Source organism: Symsagittifera roscoffensis, chromosome 4 (assembly GCF_963678635.1).
Source record: "Symsagittifera roscoffensis chromosome 4, txSymRosc1.1, whole genome shotgun sequence".
In the NCBI taxonomy this organism is placed as follows: domain Eukaryota; kingdom Metazoa; phylum Xenacoelomorpha; order Acoela; family Convolutidae; genus Symsagittifera; species Symsagittifera roscoffensis.
Window position 1 is genome coordinate 30,296,731 of NC_087065.1, and position 23,637 is coordinate 30,320,367.

The 23,637-nt window shown below is 36.0% G+C and overlaps 1 protein-coding gene across 1 annotated transcript in view; it reads left to right on the forward strand.

Annotated features, from left to right (window-relative positions):
* LOC134844372 (glycine receptor subunit alphaZ1-like) overlaps positions 1–23,637 on the forward strand; it is a 124,432-nt gene that overhangs the window by 53,100 nt on the left and 47,695 nt on the right. Inside the window, exons 3-4 of the mRNA XM_063861021.1 lie at positions 5,703–5,874; positions 21,770–21,941. Of these exons, the coding sequence (XP_063717091.1) occupies positions 5,703–5,874; positions 21,770–21,941 (344 nt within the window). The remainder of the gene's footprint in view (positions 1–5,702; positions 5,875–21,769; positions 21,942–23,637) is intronic.

Here is a 23,637-nt window from a genome sequence, read left to right on the forward strand (position 1 = left end):
CTATAATTAAGGTAAAGTGTAAAGAAATGTCAATGATTGGTATGCCATAAAAGAATCGAGAAGTAGATATAGCGTCGAGAAAACTAGCCTGAATGATTTAGTGTTTATAACGTCGGTGCATATACAATGCAAACCCACAAAAAACAGTCAATACAAAAAGTCCAAAAATCATTAAACAAAAAAACAGTCCGATACAAAACAGTCCTGTTCAAATTCCCGTTGGGCAGCCGACTCTAGCTTCCCTATAGAGTCTTTCCCTCTGTGGCAAGCTCGTAACACGTTGGCGCGATTGTTCTGGCCAATCAATTGTTTTTTTTGTGTTTGAGCAAAGGTTGTTCCACTTGTTATTTCCAAAAGTTCTGGTGCGTTGAAAGTATGAAATTGGTTTGATACCAGACTCATTAACAGACTCGAAAAGGAAACATAAGGTTAAAAACTAGAGAAAAGATTTTGCACAAGTATTAAAAACAATTTTTTTTCCTTTTCTTTCCATGCCTTCACGTTTCATGATTACCATGTTTATTTTCGTTGCATATTTTAGAGCTGAAAATCTGGTTTAGATTAACGTTTTTTTTCTTGAATTCTGAAACATCTGGCACGTGTGTTTTTGTTTAAAAAATCAAGAATAAAATACTTCAATTAGTTTTCTAAATAGCATGTTTTTTTGCCTTGTTAGCAAAAAAATCGATTTTAGTGTATCGGAAAATCTATCGAAATCGATTTAAATTGATTTTTTAGACACTTAAATCTATTTAGAAATTTGAAAAAGATCGATTTAAATCGATTTAAAACGGATTTAAGTGAGATTCTGATGGATTTAAGTGACATTCGGATTGATTTTAGTGAGTCGGAAAATCCATTGAAATCGATTTAAATTGATTTTTGACACTTAAATTGATTTAAATATTTCAAAAAGATCGATTCAAAATGGATTTAAGCGAGTTTCGGATAGTTTTTAGTGAGTCGGAAAATCCATCCAAATCGATTTAAATCGATTTTATAGACACTCAAATTGATTTAAATTCCATTTAATTTCATAAAATGTACATGATGGTTAATCGATTTGGATCAGTTTAAAATCGATTTAAAATCAATTTAAATTGACCGGAAACCGTTTCTATTACTGCGGGTAGTTTCTTTGCGTTATGGTTAGTTTGGAATTTTTTTGAAAATGTTATAGAATTTAGGGGCAAAGTCCAAAAAAGCCAAAGATGCCAGAGTGAAAGCGGCAAAAAATCATTCTTATAAAAACAAACAATAACCAAGATCACTGCAGCAAAAGTACCTCTCAGAAATTTTGGTATTATAAAAAACTTCCAGCAAATCGACCGTTTATCAACAGTTTCAATGGCAAAAACTAAAGTCACAACGTCTTACACATGATTATCAACCCTCACTGACAAAAATGGATTAGGATCAATTTTGGTATGAAAAAAGTGCGTTGATTAAATTTAGATTGATTTTAGTATGAAAAAAGTATGTTGGTTAAATTTAGATCGGTTTTAGTAAGAAAAAAAGTACGAAGATTAAATGGAAAAGATGATGATTGATTTGGATCGATTTAAAATTGATTCAAATTGATCTTAAATCCCAACTGAAAAAATTGATCCAAATCGATTTTAAATCTTTTTAAATGCATTTTTTTGGTCTGAATTTTTTTTTTTATTTTAAGGGGATTTAAATTGATTTTTTTTATTCGAGATTTATCAGTTTCGAATTTTTATTGCTTTTCTCGTTTGCTTATCATTTTTCATTTTTTATCCATAGCGTATTGTAGCATATAAAGACCAAATAAAAACCAAAGTATCGATAAAATTCGATGATTTTTGTGCATATACTGAGTTCAAAAACTGATCTTTATTGACCCTTTTCTTGATTCGGTTTATAAGTTTTGCCCAAAATCTGATTTATCTTCATAACTTTCTATAATTTAATTGCATATATTAGTGGGATCAAATTTTAATTTGTTCTGACCCCTTTCTCTTTTGTAACATAGGTTTCACAATAATTTTCTATAATTTCATTGCCTACTTTCGAGCTAAAAATCTGATTTGTGTGGATCATTTTATTGAATTATATAACATCTGCCACGAGTGTTTTCATTTAAAAATCGAGATTAAAAAATCCAACAATTTTTTTGAGGGTATTTTTTTCACCTTGTTTGCAAAAAATTGATTTTAAGGGTCTGAAAATCCATCCAAAACGATTTAAATTGTTTTTTAGACACTTAAATCGATTTAAAATTTTCAAAAAGATCAATTTATATCAATTTAAAATGGATTTAAGTGAGTTTTGGATGGATTTTAAGGGGCTGAAAATCCATCCAAAACGATTTAAATTCTTTTTTTAGACACTTAAATTGATTTAAAATTTTCAAAAAGATCGATTTATATCAATTTAAAATGGATTTAAGTGAGTTTTGGATGGGTTTTAGTTAGTCGGAAATTCCATCCAAATCGATTTAAATTGATTTTTTAGACACTTAAATTGATTTAAAAATTTCAAAAAAATCGATTTAAATTGATTTAAAATCCATTTAATTCAATCCGAAACCATTTTTGTCAGTGAGGGAAACTCAGCTCGTTTATTTTTCTTTCGAAAATTGAACGCGCAGAGTTGAAATTCAGTTCACAAAAACTTAAGCTTGAATTATGAAAACCAAAGTGAAACAGGACTGCTTGTATTAAGTCGTTCTGACCATACGTTCTGAGCGCTTTTTTATTCTATATAGTAGTTTAAACTAAAATAATTGATGAAAATTTCAGAAAAATAGAGTTAAAGACTAGTTAAATTTAAAAAACACAAGCTCAAATGTAAAAATATCTTTTACTTGTAATCGTTTTCTATGCAACTACTGGGGTTTGGTGCACGCAATTTTTCTTAGTTTTCCATAAGCAAGAAGCAAGCGCGGCGAATTAGTTCGGCTCAAAATTGCTTCAAATTGATGTGAGGCACTTTGATTTAGGCAAACATAACGTTAGTAGAATCCAAGTATGTGCTTTACATTTGAAGCGGGGAAGAAAAGGGAGGAAAAAAGATGTCATGTTTTCTTTTTGTTTTTGAATTTTTTGGCTGATAACTACAAACTATGATTAAAAAACTTGACTGCTGAACGCACAGGCAAAAACAGAAGCCTGACAACGGTTGATTTAATGATCAAAACAATCCGTTTTAAGATATTACAAAAGAAATCTTAATACTACAGCAAGACTGAGTCGGCCAAAACGACCGCCTCCCCTCCCCCCCCCTCTCAAATCTGGTTGCCAAATTTTTTTCAAAGGGTTGTCCCTTTGGTATAAATTTACGCGATTCATTTCGGCCGGCTAAAATCAAAAATTTTCTAAAGCCGCCTTTGGCGCAAACACAACAAAATTTAAAGGGGAAGCGCGCGCCGAAAAAATGCATTTTTTTGGTCAAAACATTCCAAAAAGTGCCTAAAAACGCCTTTTTTGGCCCGTTTTTGAAAAATCCGTTTTTAAAAAAAATTTTCCATCAAATTTCTTTTTGAAACCCCCCTCCCCTAGATTGACTTCTGAGCATGCCACTGACAGGCATGGTAATGTTTTTTGGGAGCTGTTAAAATAAAAATGACCTGAGCTTAATTAATATCAATTGCATTGAAATTGCTGAAACCTTCACAAGTTAACAATTCACAAATAATCGTGGCAGAAAAAAATCTCCATATCCTGAATTGATAAAAAGTAAAACTGTTTCATGAAAGCACTGTTCTTTTAAAGATAGGCTTTTTGAACTCAAGCTTAATTGATTTTTCATCCTGCAAAAGTTCAAAATGTTTTGCGTGCCATAAAAAAAATCGCGCAGAAAAAAAAACTATTTAAAAAGGAGAGAAAAGGGACGGATCCAGGATTTATTCGAGGGGGGGGGGGATATTTTCATAAAAAACTTTTCGAAAATTTTGTCGACCTTTTATCAAGTCGAATGAAAGGATTTTTCAAACTCTCCCTAAGCACGGTTTAGTCCCCGTTTTGGCCAAAATTTATGCGCAGCAGGCAAAATTTGAAAAAAAGCAGTCCAAAAAAGGCGTTTTTAGGCATTTTTTGGAAAGTTTTGACCAAAAACTTGCGTTTATTCGGCGCGCGCTCCCCCTCAAATTAGTATATATTGGCGCTCAAGGCGATTTTAGAAAAATTTTAGGGTCGGTTGGCTTAAAATGGATTTCTTAAAAAGTACCAAAAGGGGGACCCTTTGGGTCGGCAGGGGGTCAAATTTCTGAGGAAGAGGGAAGCGCACTCCTCGCCCCCCCCCCCTAAATCCGCTCCTGCTCTATACAGTAGCATATTCCCCTCAGTTCAATTTGCCAGGTGTTTTCTTTCGCCTGCTATTTTATTTCACGACGCCCATTTTTTTCTGAAGGCGTCTTCAAGTTGCGCCCCTAAACATGCAATTTTTAACCTGTTTTGCAATTATCATTTTTTGGCCTGTTTGTAACAAAACTTTTTTCTACTTTGGCGCAAAACTGTTTCGCAAAACATGATCTCTATATGGCTTTCGGGTAGCTTTCAAGTAGTTAAAAAAGTCGACAAAATTTTCGGCTCCCTCGTCCAACTAAAAATCATCCGCACGCAACTAAATTTATTCTATGAAAAAAAATTTGGTAAGTTTTCGGGTTGCTCCAGATTAAGCAAAAACCGGCAGATTTGGTTCTCAGTTCGAATTGATCCAACGGAGACTTTCCAGACTCTAATACGAAATAAGACAGATGTGTTGACCAGTATGCAGCTCAAAATGTATCACTCACAAAGATGTTTTAAAATCCACTCAAGTGACGGAAAAGAACTTTGAAAGAATATAGTTGCAAATAGATTTCAAGTCGACCGATATTAAAATCATAATAGAGCAAAGAAAACCTGTTGAAATTGATTTTAAATCGATCATTATCAGGGCTGGATTCAGGTGGGAAGGGGGTGTGGCGGTACGGTCGCCTTCAGGGGCGGATTTAGGGACCCGTCCCCCTTTGGTAGTTTTTAAGAAATCCATTTTTAGCGCCTTCGCCAAATTTTTTTAAAAGCGCTTTCGGCGCCAAGATATACTATTTTTGAGGGGGAGCGTGCTTTAGGAGAGCTCGGAAAATCAACGTGGTCGACCTAAAAAAAGGTCGTCAAAATTTTCGAAAACTTTTTGAAGATACCCCACCCCGTCGAGAAAATCCTAGATCCGCCCCTGGACGCCTTCATCCTCAGGGACTCGACAACCTCACCAACCAAAGGAACCCCTTTTGATATTGTTTTTATGATACACGTTTTCGCGCGAACAACTCTAAAATTTCTCCTTTTTTGCTAAAATTTGGCGGCGGCGCAATGAGTTTTATCAAGATAGGGTCTTTGTAGAGTTTTGGAATCGCTAGGAAAATCAATTTGGTCAATCTATAAAAGGGAGAAAAAATTTTCACTATTTTTTTGAAAGTGAACCCTCCTCCCGAGAAGAAAATTTTAGATCCGCGGCTGATTTCCATTTGTTTCAAAGTCCATTACAATTTCTTAAATGTTTATTTTTCGTCTATTCTTATTGATGAAACTCATTTTAAAATAGATTTAAATCGATTTAAAGCCATCTCTGTTTTTTGAAATCATTTTTCTCTCAAGAGTGATTATTTACGTCAAGAAATTAAACTCTGATGGAAACAATAAAAAATGATGATTAAATTTACTTGGGTGATAACTAAATCGGTTTCCTTTGCATAGACGGACGTGTTTGACGTGGGAAATTTCTCAACCATAGAGGCGCGTCTCTTCTTCGAGAGGAGATACAATGTGTTCTTCGTCCACGTGTACATCCCGGCTGCTCTGATTGTGCTGCTGTCTTGGATTGGGTTCTACATCCAGAGAAACGCCACACCTGCCAGGGCCTCAATTGGTTAGAAGCGCAATGATAAAACTACATGTTTTTCCATACCGAAGTGGGATTTTTTCTGTTTAAGTTTTCATTTAAACATTTTATTTCTATTTTATCTCTGGGCTGAAAAGTTTCTTAAAACTTTTTTTAAGCTCCGGTGACCTCAGGTTCATTCCAATTGGTTAACGGAACATTGACTTAATTTATACGATGCCCCATAAATCTACCTGAAAATTTTCGTTTAAACAATAAATCCACCACCTCCGTTTTGTTTTTCGTTCAAAACCATTAATAGTTTTTGTCGGTGCAAGCTCGTTGCATCACGCTCTAAAAAATCTAACTGCGTCACTCCGTAATCAACTTGTTGATACTTATTTAGCCATACCCGGTCTAAGTCTTAACCCTAACACCGTTAACCCCCGTAAAACTGTACGACACTTATTTGAGTCATTTTATTTACAATCAACCAAATATGATGATCTGGCACGACATTATAAATAACTCAACTAGTAGACATCGCAGCAATTACTTCAACCCTTTGTCCGAAGATAAACTTGTAGCCATCCTAAAACGCTACCGAGCGAAAATTAGTGCTACCGCTTATTGTCATTGCAGCGGAACTGAGGAAACATTTGAAAAATTAAACAATTCATGTATTCTAACCATCAGTAGAGTCGATCACTTGATATCGAAACGTATGGCTAAGAATAAATGGTTGAGGAAGCAGTACTTGGCATTACACCAGCCTGATAAATTAGAGATCAAATTTTTCCAGATCTTTCGCAGACACGGCGAAAACATCAGAACAATTATTGCTAAGACTAAGAGAAAAAACGAATAAGAAGCAACGTACGCTCTCTAAGCAATGCACTCTCTTAGTCAAATCGCAGGGGCACATAGCCGAGGTATATAGGTATTTAGCTTGGCCTTGTAGTGGTGGTATAAGTTGATGCAGTTATGTTACAGTGCTTTAATGTCGTTTTGTTTATTTTTTTTGTACTGAATTAAGTTTTGAAACGTTCCTTTCTTTAATTGTAATTTCACACCTTAACAGTTTGTCTCAATGAAAGAGGAATTAGGCCTGAAAGTATAAAAGCTTATTGAGTCTAGGCGTAACTTCAATATTGAGCTCCTCAATAATCAGAAACATTTTTAAGAAGCCATAGAGAACAAAAAACGAAAAATAATTGTGACAACTACATTCAGAACTCAAATGTCTTCCTGGAAAAGTCTTTTTCAAAATGATGAGATAAAACAAATGGCGGAAAAGGTTACTAAAATAGATGAGACTTAGGAGGAATTGGAACAGTGGCTTGACCTGGTGACAAAGAGACACGATGAGGTAATTCAGAAAGCTAGAAGCTATGTAGGATCTAAAGAAATATTGAGGTTCGTTTCATCGCGTTCGGGGAAGTGGTTTTCTCGAAGGGTTCCGAAAAACTTCGAAGTTCACATTGGTCTTGAGTCTCAGGTCACAGTAAAACAAGCTAAATGATTTCCAGTCAACGGAAAAAAGAGTTGTTGTCGGCTAAGTTAAGATTAGAAGAGATTGAGAGACAAAATGAAGCGTCAACGCGCCTACTAGAAATCAAAAAAAAAATTGAAAGAAGTACAAATCCGCGAGGAGACTAGAAAAAAACCTTTAACTGAGTTGAAGGAAGACCTGTTTGCCTGACTTTCTTGACCTGTTTGCTAGCTCGGTAAGCTCTAACAGAGAAATAGCAGATAATTGCAAAGAAACTGGGGTTGATAATGTGCCGAGTTTGAATCCTGTAGTAACCGTAACCGAACCGACCGCATATACTTTTGGTTTGAATACGGTTCTCTATAATGCCCCAGTGCATTTCGTTCTTGTGTGTAACGCCCAGTTAGGTGGCTTGTCTTCTAAGATGGTGCATGGGGCTGAAGTATCCCCCATGATTACTAAATAATTTTTACAGCTTGCTGCCGGCACCAAGACTCGGCAAAATATCGGCTAATGTGGCTCGAAGTTAAATCAAGCTATATCACAACCACACCGATGCAAATGAGTCTTAGTTTTTAGAAGCAAATGAGTCTTAATGCTGAGCACGCCGCAACTGCTAGTTTTGAAATGGTGTACCTTCTTATAAGAATTTACCTCCTCATGCTGTAGTTGTTCCGGCAGTACGCCATGTAGGTCATCGCACCTACTTCAGTCAGTTTTTCAACCCGAACCTCGAATGATGGTTCCCTGCAACCGCAACACCGACCCCCCTTACTTTGCAACCCTTTAATTATCGCACGTATCTGAGGCAGTAACAACTGATGCCCCTCCAAAATCCGTTAAATTTCTCTACAAAAACGTTGGAGCATTTTACGATTTCAGTCAGCCACACGAGCAAGTACCCTTGCAATCATCGATTGCACCGGTTACTCAATGCTCGTCCGGTCATCGGCTGAACTTTAGAATCCAGCCGAACCGTGCGTATACCAACCTGTCACGAATTATGTCAATCCTCCGCCGCAATCGATATTCGTTCGAAACTTAGCCGAAGTGTTGGTAACGAACAGAATGATCCGTTACCCGTTTATAAATTTTCAAAGTATGATGGTAATCCGTTGGAATGGCATGACTAGATGGGCCAGTTTTGGAGTGCGACTGATTATCAATGGTTTCTTTCGGACGACGTCCAGCCTACGCACCTTAGAACACATATAACTGGGGAAGCTATGTTAGTAATAGCGGGCTTTGCGTATTCAGGTCGAATGTACAGATATCCACTAACGGTTTTTGAAGGAAAGCTTAGGCAACCTCAGACCGTCGCAAGTTCCCACATCGAAAAACTTAATATCATTCCATCAGTGAAAACACACAATTCGGAAACCAATATTAATAGGTCGCTTGTGTTATTTCAAGTCTCATTGATGTGTTTCGATTGTTGTCATATGGGCAGGATCTGAATTGAACCGCCGTCTTGCATGAAGCTTAAAGTAAATTGCTTCCGAATTTGAAGGAGTCTTGGTCACTCTACACGGTCAAGCGTAATTTTTATCGCCCTAATCTCCTTGAGTACAATGAGTGGTTGAAAGAAAAGGCCGAAACGCATGAGCATTTGCAAAGATTTTCTTGTAAATCAAAACCCGAGGAAACCGTCGAGACAAAAACTATCAACTACCAAAGCCGAACAAGGTAGAATATCCTCCCTTCCTTGCCCGCACTGCGCTGGTAGATATCCGCTATGGGGATACAGGGTTTTCAGGGAAAAAGACTCTATTCAAAGGCCAAAATTTTCCGCGGAGAAAACAGTCTGTTTCTCCTGTCCCCAAGCGGACCGCGTCTTCCCCAATTCCCCGAAAGCTAGGAATTGCTGGAAACCAGAGTGCAAAAGCACGCATAATGCCCTCTTGCATGGTGCAGACTGCACTTTTCCTCATCGAAAGGAAGAAAAGAGTCTTTTACTGGAAAAGCTCTGGCGGATATATCAATTTCGTAGTGTTTCGCATCCACGCAGGACGGTAAAGTTCTTCTCCAGGTGATTGGGTTTAATGTTTCATCTTAGACAAAAACCGATAACGCCCTCGCCTCGTCTTGTGTGATTCTCCTTGCTTTCCGCAACCTTGGCCATCTGAACTTCTCAGGGAAAAGTTGATTTGACCCCAAATAACTATAATTCAACGGATTATCTTTCGACTTAGTTAGTCGAGGTCACACTATCCGCTCACTTAAATAACATCGGCTATATCTTCAGTTTAACCGCTGACGTGAAGGTTGAATTTAATGTTACATCTCAAAAGGTTGATTTTCCCTCCCATCAAGAAAATTATCTATACCTGGAACCAATAAAGCGAGTTTGATAAAGTTATTCGGACATCTAAATGGTTATAAGTCAGGACTGTTATCATCACAGACACCCGCTCGATTATATTCATAAAAGTTACGAGGTCAAACTAAGCATTGGATAGGCGCACAGTTTTGGGTCTGTATGTTCCTGGATTCCATAGACAAACTTTTAAACATAATTCAAATTGTCAGTGGAATCCACTTACAAAACTTCCGTGGATTCCGCGTACAAATACATGTAACGTAATTTTTGTCGGCACAATTGTTGTGCCGCGGATTCCACAACAAGCGAAAAAAGCTATTTGTTCTGGATTCCGCAACTGCCAGTGGATTCCACTAAATGTAGATGGAATCTGCAAATGACAGTAGAATCCGCAAAATTTGTAAATTGTAAGCGGAGTCAGAATTTTGTCTATTATTGAACTTGCATATGAACAATGAAAAACTGGAGCTGAGATTTTTATCTCTAGCAATGCGGAATTTAAAGGCAAGGAGGTAACCATTGTCAGCGGAATCCACCAACGAATCTCAAAACATTTGTTAACTAAATTGGTGGATGTCAGCTTTATGTACTTTGGAAACACAACACCAAATAAATTCATTTTTTGGAATCATTGGGTTGAGAGTGTACGGTAGTATAACACTCATCGTATCGCCACTTTAGGTTAGTATTTTGGATTGCGTCAAACCCAAATACTGATGTTGGAAGCATAAAGCCGAATAAAATTATTATTTTTAGCCATTGGATTGAGATTGTTTGGAAAAATAACATTTAGCATATCGCCTAGTTAGGTCAGTATTTGTGATTGCGAGAAACCCAAATAATGGTTTTGGAAGCTTAAAACCGAATAAACTATTTATTTGTAGTCCATTGCTTGAGAGTGTTTGGAAAGACAACGCACATCATATCGTCGATTAAGGTCGGTATTTGAGATTGCATCAGTATTTGGGATCGAAGTTCACATCGAAGTAGGTCAGTATTTGGGATCGGTCAGTAATTGGGATCGATGTTCAGTAGGTCATTAATTGGGATCGAAGTTGAGATTGGCAGGGTTTGAGATCGAATTTGGGTTGACAGGAACAGAGACCAAACGTTTCAACTGGTTGTAGAAACTGGATATAGTAACTGAGAATGATTTTTCTAAACGCTATACTTTTGAGATTGAGTTCTAAACGCTATACTACACATTTACATATATTTAAACGGAATCCGCAAACAAATTGCGGATTCCACTTACACGTTGCGGATTCCGCTTACAGTTGCGGAATCCGCAACAGCTAAATTTAACTATACAATTGTCTTATTATTTGTTTTTGGATTCAACAAACTGTTCTGAATTTCGCAAGTACGGTTGCGGATTTTGGTCTGCTGCAGAGTCCGCTTACAATGCACAGAATGCACAGTTTGTCCACGTAATGAAGCGGATCTGAAAACTCCAATGGCTGTTCGTCTGCCGGTAAGATGGGTTTTGAGTGGCCCACTCCTTTTATCGTCTGGGTTGTTGTCAAAATGTTTCAAATGCAATGCCAAAGACATGTAATTTGTTAGCCAAGTTGAAGCGTGGTATGAGTTGGAAAAGTATGGCACATACAAACAAGCTGATGCTCGTTCTTCAACCGATCAGCGATCGTATATCCTTCTTCTTGAATTAACAACATAACATGATGGTGAACAGTACTGGGTAGGAATAGCAGTTCCTTAATCAACAATTACTACTCAGCGCTGTAAAAGTTCAAGACGCTTGAAAAACGGCTCGACAAAGATAGTTGTTCAAGGAGTGAATACACTGAGACAAAAAAGGACCTCGATAAAAGTTATGTCGTTCCGGTTAAGCCGAACGATACGCATCTCCGCTCCGCCCTGCCCGTGAATTTTATTTACCCCACCATGCTGTCCTCAACCCAAAGAAGCCAGGTATGGTTCGTCAGGTTGTAAATGGCGCGTCACTGTTTCACGGCCACTCTTTAAACAAGTCTTTGCTCGTTGGGCCTGACTTATTGCAAAATTTGTTATACATATGTTTCGGGATAGCTCGCAAGAAGGGTTTTGCGCTGTTGGTTTCCTTCGTGCCGGGATTATTGAGACTCAAAAAAAATAGATTGGCGTTTGTTTTTGGTAAAGCAAGGGTAGCACCAATGAAGGCTTTGTCCATTCCGGAGCTGGAATTGCAGGCAGCCTTGCTTGCATCTAGGTTGAAGGAAGGTATACTCCGAGCACCGTCAATTGATGTAACCCACACCGTTTTTTGAACTCATAGCACCACGGTGTTACAATGGCTTCATTAAGTCGATAAATTAACAATGTTTCTTGCAAACCGTATTTGTGAAAAAAAAACTCGCCACTGTGGATCAATGTTTCCATGTAAAAACTGGAGATAATCTCGCAGACACTGGGACACTGGGATGCACACATTATTAACTGTGAAGGATATTTTTTTTGGTTGAACCCCAATAGTTCCAAGTTGAGTTCAAACAGATTAAATCTGGCATACCCGTATAAGGTGATTTATCGGCCTAGGTGGCATCATTCGAACCACGAGACGTTTTCAACGCTTAGCCGAAATAAATTTTGAAACTAAGCATCCCATCATCATAGATTTTTGTCACTTCGTAAATATTGAAATATTGAAAAAAATCTTCTGAGGCATCTGTACTTTGCCCACAATCATCAACACTTGGAAAATTTGCGGTCCATAGCACATATGGGGTTTGTGGTTTTGGGTGTGCGAGCTGCTTTTCGGTGCAATTGAAAGACGATGTTTTGTTTGCAAGCCAAGCCAGCCAAGCACAGTACATCCTATGTTGTCAGACCTATCTGTCGAACGGCTTGGTTACCGCCATCGGCCTTTCAGTAAAGGGGTGTGGATTAGTTTGGTCCAATTCACGTGACTATTGACCGCAGTAGTGAAAAAAAATGGGCTTTTCTGTCCACCTGCAACAATCCCCGTGCCGCGCACATAGAAGCTGTTCCATCTATGGAAACCGAATTTTGCAAAATGGGAATTGCGTAAAAAACTTTGCATCATTATGCTTTGCGTAGAAAACTGGAACAGACCGGCTTCCGCATTGTTAGTTCATAAAGAGATTAAATGGTAATACAATCATCTGGCGCGCTGCATCATGGTAGGTCTTGGGAAAGATTAGTGAGCAGTTGCAAACGCGTCTTCTACGCAATCAGTGGAATTTGTGATCATTGAACTAACCGATGAGGTATTGTCGACCACGTTTTGTTTAGTGGAGGAATCATTAAAGGCACGTCCAATAACGTCTGTTGGTCCCTATTCAACTAAATCGGAAACTTTAACGACTAACCATTTTCTCTTGGGTACGCACTCTGTTAGCTTTCCGTCGCTAACACTTGATGCAAGTTTTAACCGCCGAAAGCGCTTTGTGAAAGCACAAGCTCATCCAAACTCTACTTGGCAGCGTTGGCTTAAGGGGAATGTCCCTTTCTTGACTTCTTGAACAAGCGCTCAAAGTGGCATGCCGATTCGAACCGCGAGTTACAAACTGGTGATCTCGTCTGGATTGTCGATTCCAGCAGCCCTCATGGGCACTACCCTTAGGTCCATTAACTTAACTGCTTTGCACTACGGCAAAGATAATGTCGCTCGCTCCGCAACCATTAAGACCCTATCGAGCCAATTAGTAAGACCCTTCGTTAAAACTGCTCAGGTTTTCGACTCTCCGAAGCGTGACAGTGCTGCTGAGAAAATATAGTAAATTAGGAACAAATGCATTACACAAGTTTGAGCTATACTTGCATGCATGGACAATAGCCGAGGGCATACACAGTGCATCCCGGCAGGTTCGGCGCAGGTTCGAATCCCGTCTAGGCCATTTCCTTTCTAAAACTCAGATATGGGCCGAACTTGACGGGACATTAAATTATGCTCAGTAATCGGCTTCGAACCCCGCAAAAAGCTTCTTCTGTTTTCTCTGGTTGATTAGTCTGTTTCATAAAACGGCTTTGGCCGATTTTGATTGACTGGTTTGCCTTTGTTTTGCCAAATTGGAAACGCACTCAACAGGCTTACTATCGGTGCTTTTTATCCAAATTTACTTCCAGACAATTACAAAAAAGTCTTTCCTTTAGGTTTTTAGAAAAAGAGCAGCAATGGTGCAATACTCTTGCTAAAGTCCAAAACAAAATGATGCAAGTACAGCATTTGTACCTGCCTTTTTTGAGGTTTTTGTCCGACCTTCGAAGCAATTTTGACACAGTTTTTTTTTCATGTCATCTGAAAGCTGAAATTGGAAAAAGTTTCTCATGTGTGATCAATTTTTGTAAAATTATGTCTGTTTGACTTAATTTTTTTTGAACGAGTAGTCTCTGCGCCTTTTTGATGCAGCCGAAATTCGGTTTGAAGAACAGAAAATATTCTTAGTTTTTTGTATTTTTCTATTGAAAATACGATCGTATAGAATCTTAACGAGATACGTAACATTAGGCTCTCGCCATCTCATCTAGCATAACCGTGAAAATTGTGTCACATTTTTAAATTTTTGCTGAGAAAAAGTAAATTGAGAATAAGTTTGAACTATGGTTTCATACAAAACAAGGACAGTAGCCGCCGTGCGTATACACCCGGCGGAATCGGCGCTTCTTTGCAGCCTGACTAGGAAACTTCCTTTCTAAAATTCTAATACGCGCCAAACTTGACGAGACACCAATTTAAAGCATCACAGAAACTTTTTCATTTAGATAATTAGAACTAAAGCGGCGAAAGTATTCCATTGAAAATTGCACTTATTAAAAAAAAATGTCCCAAAGTTATTAATATTATGACAAAAAAATTTTTTTTTAAAAAAGGTTTTGAACTTCGTAATCTGATAGCGCTATCTGTTGTTTTACATGTTTGAGCCGGTAGTTTTTGTCGCAAAAAGTAGTTTAAAATTATCATCTCAATGGAACAAAAAAATTACGGAAGAACATTATAACTTTTACTGAGACAATGGTTCATAGGGGTTTTGCAATTAACTTTGCGGTCATTAATGAAAAATCTGCTAAAGAAAAAACCCATATTAAAAATTAGATTTTGAATAATCAGATTTTGTTGTTTTGTTGGAAGGAAAACGACCAAAACATGAAAGAAATGAGAAATTATTCAAACTTTGTATTTTTTTTGCAAGCAATGAAGGAGACATGATACAATTTTTAATTGAAAAATTGTTGAAATTTCTTAGGAGACTTCAAATGGCGCATACTTGTTTAGATTTTCGTAACGAAAACAACGGAAAATTTGTTCTCGGAGTGGTTTTTTTTCTTCAGACAAATTTCGACTTTTTAACTTCCGTTTTTGACGAAGCTTTTTATATCATTCAAAAAGTATTGTTGATCTTAGCTCGAAATTGAACGTGAATTTTACCTGTGATCGTTTTTTAATTATGGGGGTTAAAGATATCCAATTTAGCCAATTTTGGACAGTTAACGCGCCATATAATTGCAGCTATAAACGCGTAAGCGGAGATTCAATCCGTATTAGAAATAGTTCCAAATTGGTTGAAGGAAGCTTATTTGCCATAAATGATTTGTTAGTAGGGGCAAAATTCATCACTTTGTTCTTCACAATTGCAAAAATCTTAAACTGAATAAAAAACTTTTTAATTTTTTTACATAAAATTTTCGTGTGTAGTTTTTCTTGTTATTACTGCTCTAATGACTTCAAAAGGCAGTCAAAACATTCAGAGCGTCGCTTTGATAGGAGCAACTTTGTTGTTCAGTCTTTCCTAACGAAAGTAACGGAATTTTTGTGCTGGGGGTGTTTTTTTTCTTCAATTAAACTTAGATTTTTTAATTAGCCCTTTTCGACGGAAGTTTTCTACATCTTTCGGAAAAAATTCTTGTACTGAGTTTAAATTTGAACAAATCCTTCATCTGCGATCTTTTTGCAAATTTATGGGCGCTTGAAGATTGCCATTTTGGCCATTTTGGGACAATTAAGGCGCGATATTCTGCGCGTCATTGATGCATAAGCGGAGATTTGTTCCGCCTTAAAGTTCATTTCAAATTGGTTGAAGGAAGCTTGTTTGCCAAATTGATTTCTCAACAGGAGCAAAATCTTTCACTTTAAATTTTATATGGCGTCTGGGTTGATGATTTTCAGAAAAATCTGAATTTTTTTTTTTTAATTTAATTTAAACTTTGTTACATCTGTTTTGTTTCATGTTATTAGAGCTCAATAGACCTCAAATGGCAGTTGAAACATTCAGGACTTTGCCTTGATACGAGCAGTCTTGTTTCATTTGATTGCATATTATGCAAAATTAACATTTCATCTGTTGTTGAAAAGAGAAAATTTGCTTGATCACTGAAGGAATTTTTTTGCCAAGTTGTTCGCTCTTTTTGTCTTCGATTTGAAATTGAACAAGCCTGCTTGTATCAGGGCGAACCCTTTTATGTTCCGACATACTTGCAAGGTCTATGGGGCAGTATTAACATGAAAAAATTTAATGTAATAAAAAAACTAGAAAAAAAAGTATAACCTGTGATTTTTTTTAAAAAACAATTTCCCCACACATCATATAAAAATCAAAGTCTTAGGTTTTGCCCACAGTAACCAATCAAATATGGCAAATAAGCTTGCTTCAACCAACTTAGAACGGTTTCTAAAAATTTGTAAACCTCCGCTTACGCGTTAAAAGCGCGAAACTTATCGTTCTTTGATTGTCCCAAATTGGCCAAAGCGGCAGGCTTTAAGATCCCATAACTGTACAAAAATGATCACCGGTGAATTTTTTTCTCAAATTCAAGCTCAAGACGAAATTACCTTTCGAATGACATGAAAAAGTTTTTCAAAATTGGCTAGTTAAAAATTCGAAACTTGTCAGAAGAAAAAAAACCCAACCCGAGCACAAATCTTCCTTTACTTTCGTTACGAAATTGGAACAAAAAGGATATTTAGCTTGGAAATTAAAACTGAAGGCTTAAAACTAAGATTTTGGCGATTGATTTTCAGATTTCAAAATCTTAATGCAAGAAAAATTGAAGTTTTTTAATTCTAAAAGTTTTATTCAAATCAGTTAAACTCCATTTTGAATTGAAGATATCAAGTAGAGCCCATGCAAAAACCCTTGTCGAAACATGCAATTCTAATAAAACACTGCCAGGGATGAACGATAGTTTGACTTTTTAGTTTTCTGATATGAGGGTCATACGATCGAGCTCAAAGTGGAATTGATCCGATCTGAAAACAAAACCAAGACTCCACGTCGAAAACTAAAATCTAAACCCAATGTCGACACTTTGACAAACTAAAGCCAAAATGCAGTCAAATTAAAGAAAAGGGATGTGCAAATGGTTTTAGACAAAGGTTCGTTAATCGATATCTCATGAATAAAACGTTACCTTTATGATTTTGCTCATACAACAAATGAAGTTTCTAGATACGCTTTTTTTACTCTTGTTAGTGATTTTTCTAGGTAGAATCCACATACAAATTCGCGTACATAAATTTCTATCAAAATATTTGTAGTTATGAAATTCAGCGACGAAATTTTGTCCGTTGAACAAATGCTCAATAATTTGTTTGATCCCCTGAAGAATTTTTTTGCCGAACTGTTCGCACTTATCATCTCCGATTTAAATCTGAACAAGACTGCTCGTATCAGGACGAAGCCCTAGATGTTCCGACAACTTATCAAGGTCTCTGGAGCAGTAAAAACATAGAAAAATTAAGTGTAATTATTTAAAACTCAATAAAACTCTCGATATATAAAATAAATCTAAAATCTGAACTTTTTTTCAAAAATCATCTCCCCACACGCCACTTAAAGTTCAAAGTGATAGGTTTCGCACGTATTAACCAATCAATTATGGCGAATAAGTTTCCTCCAACCAAATTGGAATGATTTATCAGTCAGAATAAATCCCTGCTTACGCGTTAATACCGCGATATATATCACGCGTTAATTGTCCCAAATTGGCCAAAAAGGCAATCTTTAAGCCCCCATAACTTTACGAAAAATAATCACAAATGAAATATCTTTTCAATTTCAATCTCGGGAGTACAATACATTTTGATTGATTTTTAAAAACTTCGTCAAAATTGGCTCGTTAAAAAATTGAACTTTTAGTGAAGAAAAAAACCCACCCCCAGCACAAATACTTCGTTACTTTTGGTACGAAAGTCGGAACAACAAGACTGCTCGCATCAGGGCGAAGCCCTGATTGTTCCGACTGCCTTTTAAGGGGTCTATGGAGCAGTAATATAGTGTAATATACTGTAATATCATGATAAACGACCAATTTGGAACGATTTCTTAGACGGATTAATTCTCCGCTCACGCGATAATAGAGCAAAATTTATCGCGCGTTAATATTCCCAAATTGGCCAAAACGGCAATCTTTAAACACTCATAACTTTTTTTAAATTTGAGCTCTAAACCACAAAATTTTTCGAAGGATATGAAAAACTTGTTCAAACTTGGCTAGTTAAAAATCGAAGTTTGTCTGAAGAAAAAAAAACCACTTCGAGAACAAGTATTCCGTTACTTTCGTTACGAAATTCCGAACAATTAAGCGCCATTTTTGGAGTCTCACAAGAAAGCTCATCAGATTTTCCATTAAGTTTTGTATCATGTCGCCTCTTATTGCTTGCAAAAAAGGCCAAAATTTAAATAATTTCTCATATCTTTCATGTTTTTGTCATTTTCGTTCCAATACAACAACAGATTATTCAAAATCAAATTTTTAATATGAGTTTTTTCATTAGCAGATTTTTTATTAGCAACGACCGCAATTTGTTTGCAAAACCCTTATGATCAATTTTCTCAGTAAAGGTTATAATGATCTTCCGTGCCCTTTTCCAGTATTTGTATATCTTACCTGTATCGTTCATAAAATCAATAAAAAATTATCAAATACCGAAGAGTGCAATCGTATAGCCAAATTTTTTGTTCCACTGAGACGATATCATTCAACTAAGTTTTTTGCGACCAGAATTACTCACTCAAATATGTGAACCAAAAAAAAAGCACTAACAGATCACGAAGTTCAATATGTGATTTTTGTCATAATTTGTACTAACTTTGGGACAATTTTTTCCTGTTTTATGCAATTTTCATGAAACTTGTCAGAAGAAAAAAACCCACCCCGAGCACAAATCTTCCTTTACTTTTGTTACGAAAATTGGAACAAAAAGGAGATTTAGCGTGGAAAATAAAACTGAAGGCTTAAAACTAAACTTTTGGCGATTCATTTTCAGATTTCAAAATCTTAATGCAAGAAAAATTGAAGTTTTTTTAATTCTAAAAATTTTATTCAAATCAATTAAACTCCATTTTAATTGAAAATATCAAGAAGAGCCCATGCAAAAACCCTTGTCAAAACATGCAATTCTAGTAAAAGACTGCGAGGGATGAACGATAGTTTGACTTTTTAGTTTTCTGATATGAGGGTCATACGATCGAGCTCAAAGTGGAATTGATCCGATCTGAAAACAAAACCAAGACTGCACGTCGAAAACTAAAATCTAAACCCAATGTCGACACTTTGTCAAACTAAAGCCAAAATGCAGTCAAATTAAAGAAAAGGGCTGTACAGATGGTCTTAGACGAAGGTTCGTTAATCGATATCTCATGAATAAAAGGTTACCTTTATGATTCTGCTCATACAACAAATGAAGTTTCTAGATACGCTTTTTTTACTCTTGTTAGTGATTTTTCTAGGTAGAATCCACATACAAATTCGCGTACATAAATTTCTATCAAAAAATTTGTAGTTATGAAATCCAGCGACGAAATTTTGTCCGTTGAACAAATGCTCAATAATTTGATTGATCCCTTGAAGAACTTTTTTGCCGAACTGTTCGCACTTATCATCTCCGATTTAAAACTGAACAAGACTGCTTGTATCAGGACGAGGCCCTAGATGTTCCGACAACCTTTCAAGGTCTCTGGAGCAGTAATAACATGAAAAAATTAAGTGTAATTATTTAAAACTCAATAAAACTCTCGATATATAAAATAAATCTAAAATCTGAACTTTTTTCAAAAAGCATCCCCCCCACACGCCACTTAAAGTTCAAAGTGATAGGTTTCGCACGTATTAACCAATCAATTATGGCAAAAAAAGTTTTCTCAAACCAAATTGGATTGATTTATGAGACAGAAAAATCCCTGCTTACGCGTTAATACCGCGAAATATATCACGCGTTAATTGTCCCAAATTGGCCAAAAAGGCAATCTTTAAGACCCCATAACTTTATGAAAAATAACCACAAATGAAATATCTTTTCAAAATCAATCTCGGGACTACAATACTTTTTGAGTGATTTTTAAAAACTCCGTCAAAAATGGCTAGTTAAAAAATTGAACTTTAAGTGAAGAAAAAAACCCACCCCCAGCACAAATACTCCGTTACTTTAGGTACGAAAGTCGCAACAACAAGACTGCTGACTGTTCCGACTGCCTTTTAAGGTCTATGGAGCAGTAATATTTTGTAATATACTGTAATATCATGATAAACGACCAATTTGGAACGATTTCTTAGATGTATTAATTCTCCGCTCACGCGATAATAGAGCAAAATATATCGCGCCTTAATATCCCAAATTGGCCAAAGTGGTAATCTTTAAACACTCATAACTTTTTTAAATTTGAGCTCTGGACCACAAAATTTTTCGAATGATATGAAAAACTTCGTCAAACTTGGCTTGTTAAAAATCGAAATTTGTCTGAAGAAAAAAAAACCACTTCGAGAACAAATATTCCGTTACTTTCGTTACGAAATAATGAACAATTATGCGCCATTTTTGGAGTCTCTTAAGAAAGTTCATCAGATTTTCCATTAAGTTTTGTATCATGTCGCCTCTTATTGCTTGCAAAAAAGGCCAAAATTTAAATAATTTCTCATATCTTTCATGTTTTTGTCATTTTCGTTCCAATACAACAACAGATTATTCAAAATCAAATTTTTAATATGAGTTTTTTCATTAGCAGATTTTTCATTAGCAACGACCGCAATTTTTTTTGCAAAACCCCTATGATCAATTTTCTCAGTAAAAGCTATAATGATCTTCCGTGCCCTTTTCCAGTATTTGTATATTTTACCTGTATCGTTCATAAAATCAATAAAAAATTATTAAATACCGAAGAGTGCACTCGTATAACCAAATTTTTTTGTTCCACTGAGACGATGTCATTCAACTAAATTTTTTGCGACCAGAATTACTCACTCAAATATGTGAACCAAAAAAAAGCACTAACAGATCACGAAATTCGATATGTGATTTTTGTCATAATTTGTACTAACTTTGGGACAATTTTTTCCTGTTTTATGCAATTTTCATGAAACTTGTCAGAAGAAAAAAACCCAACCCGAGCACAAATCTTCCTTTACTTTCGTTACGAAAATCGGAACAAAAAGGATATTTAGCGTGGAAAATAAAACTGTTGGCTTAAAACTAAACTTTTGGCGATTGATTTTCAGATTTCAAACTCTTAATGCAAGAAAAATTGAAGTTTTTTAATTCCAAAAATTTTGTTCAAAGCAGTTAAACTCCATTTTGAATTGAAGATATCAAGTAGAGCCTATGCAAAAACCCTTGTCGAAGCATGCAATTCTAAAAAAAACACAAACTAAAGCCAAAATGCAGTCAAAGGTTCGTTAATCGATATCTTATGAATAAAACGTTACCTTTATGATTTTGCTCATACAACAAATGAAGTTTCTACAGACTATGAAATCAACCGCCAAAAAAATGATGATGCAAAAATAGATTAGAAAAATTAATCATGAGGCTGATTTTTGTAGTTCGTTACTGAGAACGTCATGCTTAAATTTTTCAAACTGCATAATTGCAGCGTTCTCCGAAATTCCTGTTTAAATGTTTCTCGTTTAAAATTACTGTTTGGTGGAAACACGGTACAGGTGTATTTTTCCTGGTTCAAGTTTTTTCACGGTGAAAATTACTTTCTGGAGTATTGTTTTCGGGTGCACACTCCTCCTCAATATTAGTTTAGATTGGCACTGAATTTTAAGGTCAGTCAGCCTAAAATGGATATCTTAAAATAGTACAAAGTGGAGAACCTTTGGGTCGGCAGGGGGTCGCATCCCTGAGGGGAAGGCTTCCATCCTTCCCCTCCCCCGCCCCAAGTCCGCTACTATTTTAGGGATTACGACTGTGCTGACAATGTTGACGCTGGCTTCTGAGAGCACGAACAAATACGACAAGAACATCAGCAACACCATCAACGCCATCAACATCTATGTCTGGGTTTGTTTCGCTTTCGTCATCCTCGCCATGGTCGAGTTCGCCCTATCCGACTACTTTAACAAACCCAGGTTAATATCAAGTCCAATCCAACAACTACTACCAGCGGCCACCAGCGGCCACCAGCGGCCATGGTCGAGTTGCATCTGTTTCACAAAATCCTAAAAGTCCTAGAGGAAGTGTGACCGTATATGGAGAAATATTATACATATGCAATGCTATGGTATCTGTTTTTAACTTTTTAGTGCATTTGATAGATGAAATCGTTACTCTAAATAATTTTTGGATTTGTTTGAAATCGAGATCAATCTTAATATAACTTCCGTGTAGTTGGTTGTTGATATACTGGTGAAACTGGTTGATAGAGAAACAATATGCATATCTGGTAATGGTTTTAAATGTTTTCTTTGTTGATTATTTTTAGGACATAATTTTGAGAAAAATGGGAGTTATTTATTTAAAGATGTTTTATTCAGTTTCGTTAATTATCTTTTACTTGCAATTTACTATTTAAGATATTTATAGCTGGGATCTGTTAACTAATAAATGGGACTCCGACTTTGTTATCTTTAATACCTGATGTAAAATATTTGTTTCCAAAATTTCAGTAGGAATTTGCTGTCCATTATTCGTGTTGGTAGAAAGAATATTTAGGTTTTCCGTAATTTGTTAAACTTGTACCTTGTGCAGTGGCTAGCTTACTAGATTCTTTTTTGAAAATGAAACGTTGGGTGTAGATTTTGGATTTCATTCCATGTAGGGATGCTGATAATGTTTGATTTTGCGCCGGAGTCGATTAAGAAATAATTTTCAAGATCTGGTGGTTGAATTTTCTTAGGCTTTCTAAAGATAGTGGGAAAAATCAAAAAAAAATTGGTGGTGGTAATTTATTAATTGTGTTCTGTTATTCATTATTCATACATGAGTTATTTTCTTTTAAATGTGGAGTCTATTTTGTAGTAGCTTGATTATGACTCAATTTTTGAAGATTTAAATTGATAAAATCACTTTGGTAACAATTCGGTTCGCATGGTGTTTCATATTCATATTCTATTTTAAGCATGTTTTAACTTCGTGTGTTTTCGGTACAGCTTTCGTCATCTGTGTTTTCGTTTTTTATTTTTGGTTCTGAAGTTTCTGTTTTGTCAATACCTGAAGGACTGTTTTTTTGTAGATTGTACTTGATTGATTTGTCTTCAATGTTTCGGTGTTCTATTTCTGTAGTTTTGTTTTTGCTTGTTTGGATAATGAGACTTACTTCGATGTGGTGACTGAGAAGGACTTTGAATCTGGTTCGATAATTGTTGTTTCTTTTTCTAGAATAAAAACGGGATCTAATATTATAATTACTATAATATGGTCTGTTGTTAGCTTAGTTTTGTGGTCTATTATTCCATCAATTTCGAGTTCAGTTGTTTGAAATGTTTTGATTACGAATAAATGAGTCGTTTCAATTTCGATTATTAAAGAGTTTCTTGAACGGTCTTTAGAATAGTATCTTTTCCGGGAGTTGGAATTTGAACGAGTTCTATTAAAGCTTAAAAAATACTTCTATTTGAGTTCGATCCAGAGTAACTATTTCGATACTGATCATTTTGACTGTTATATTTTCTATTTGATCTGCTATATCCATTTTGTGATTAGTTTTGTGAACTTCGTCGATCAGGTGATTTTCAGCAAAAAAATATTTGAGATGATCTGTTATCGCTATATCTGTTTGGGAGTGATTTTCCTGAGCTATTATCGTTTTGGATGATTTTATTCGGG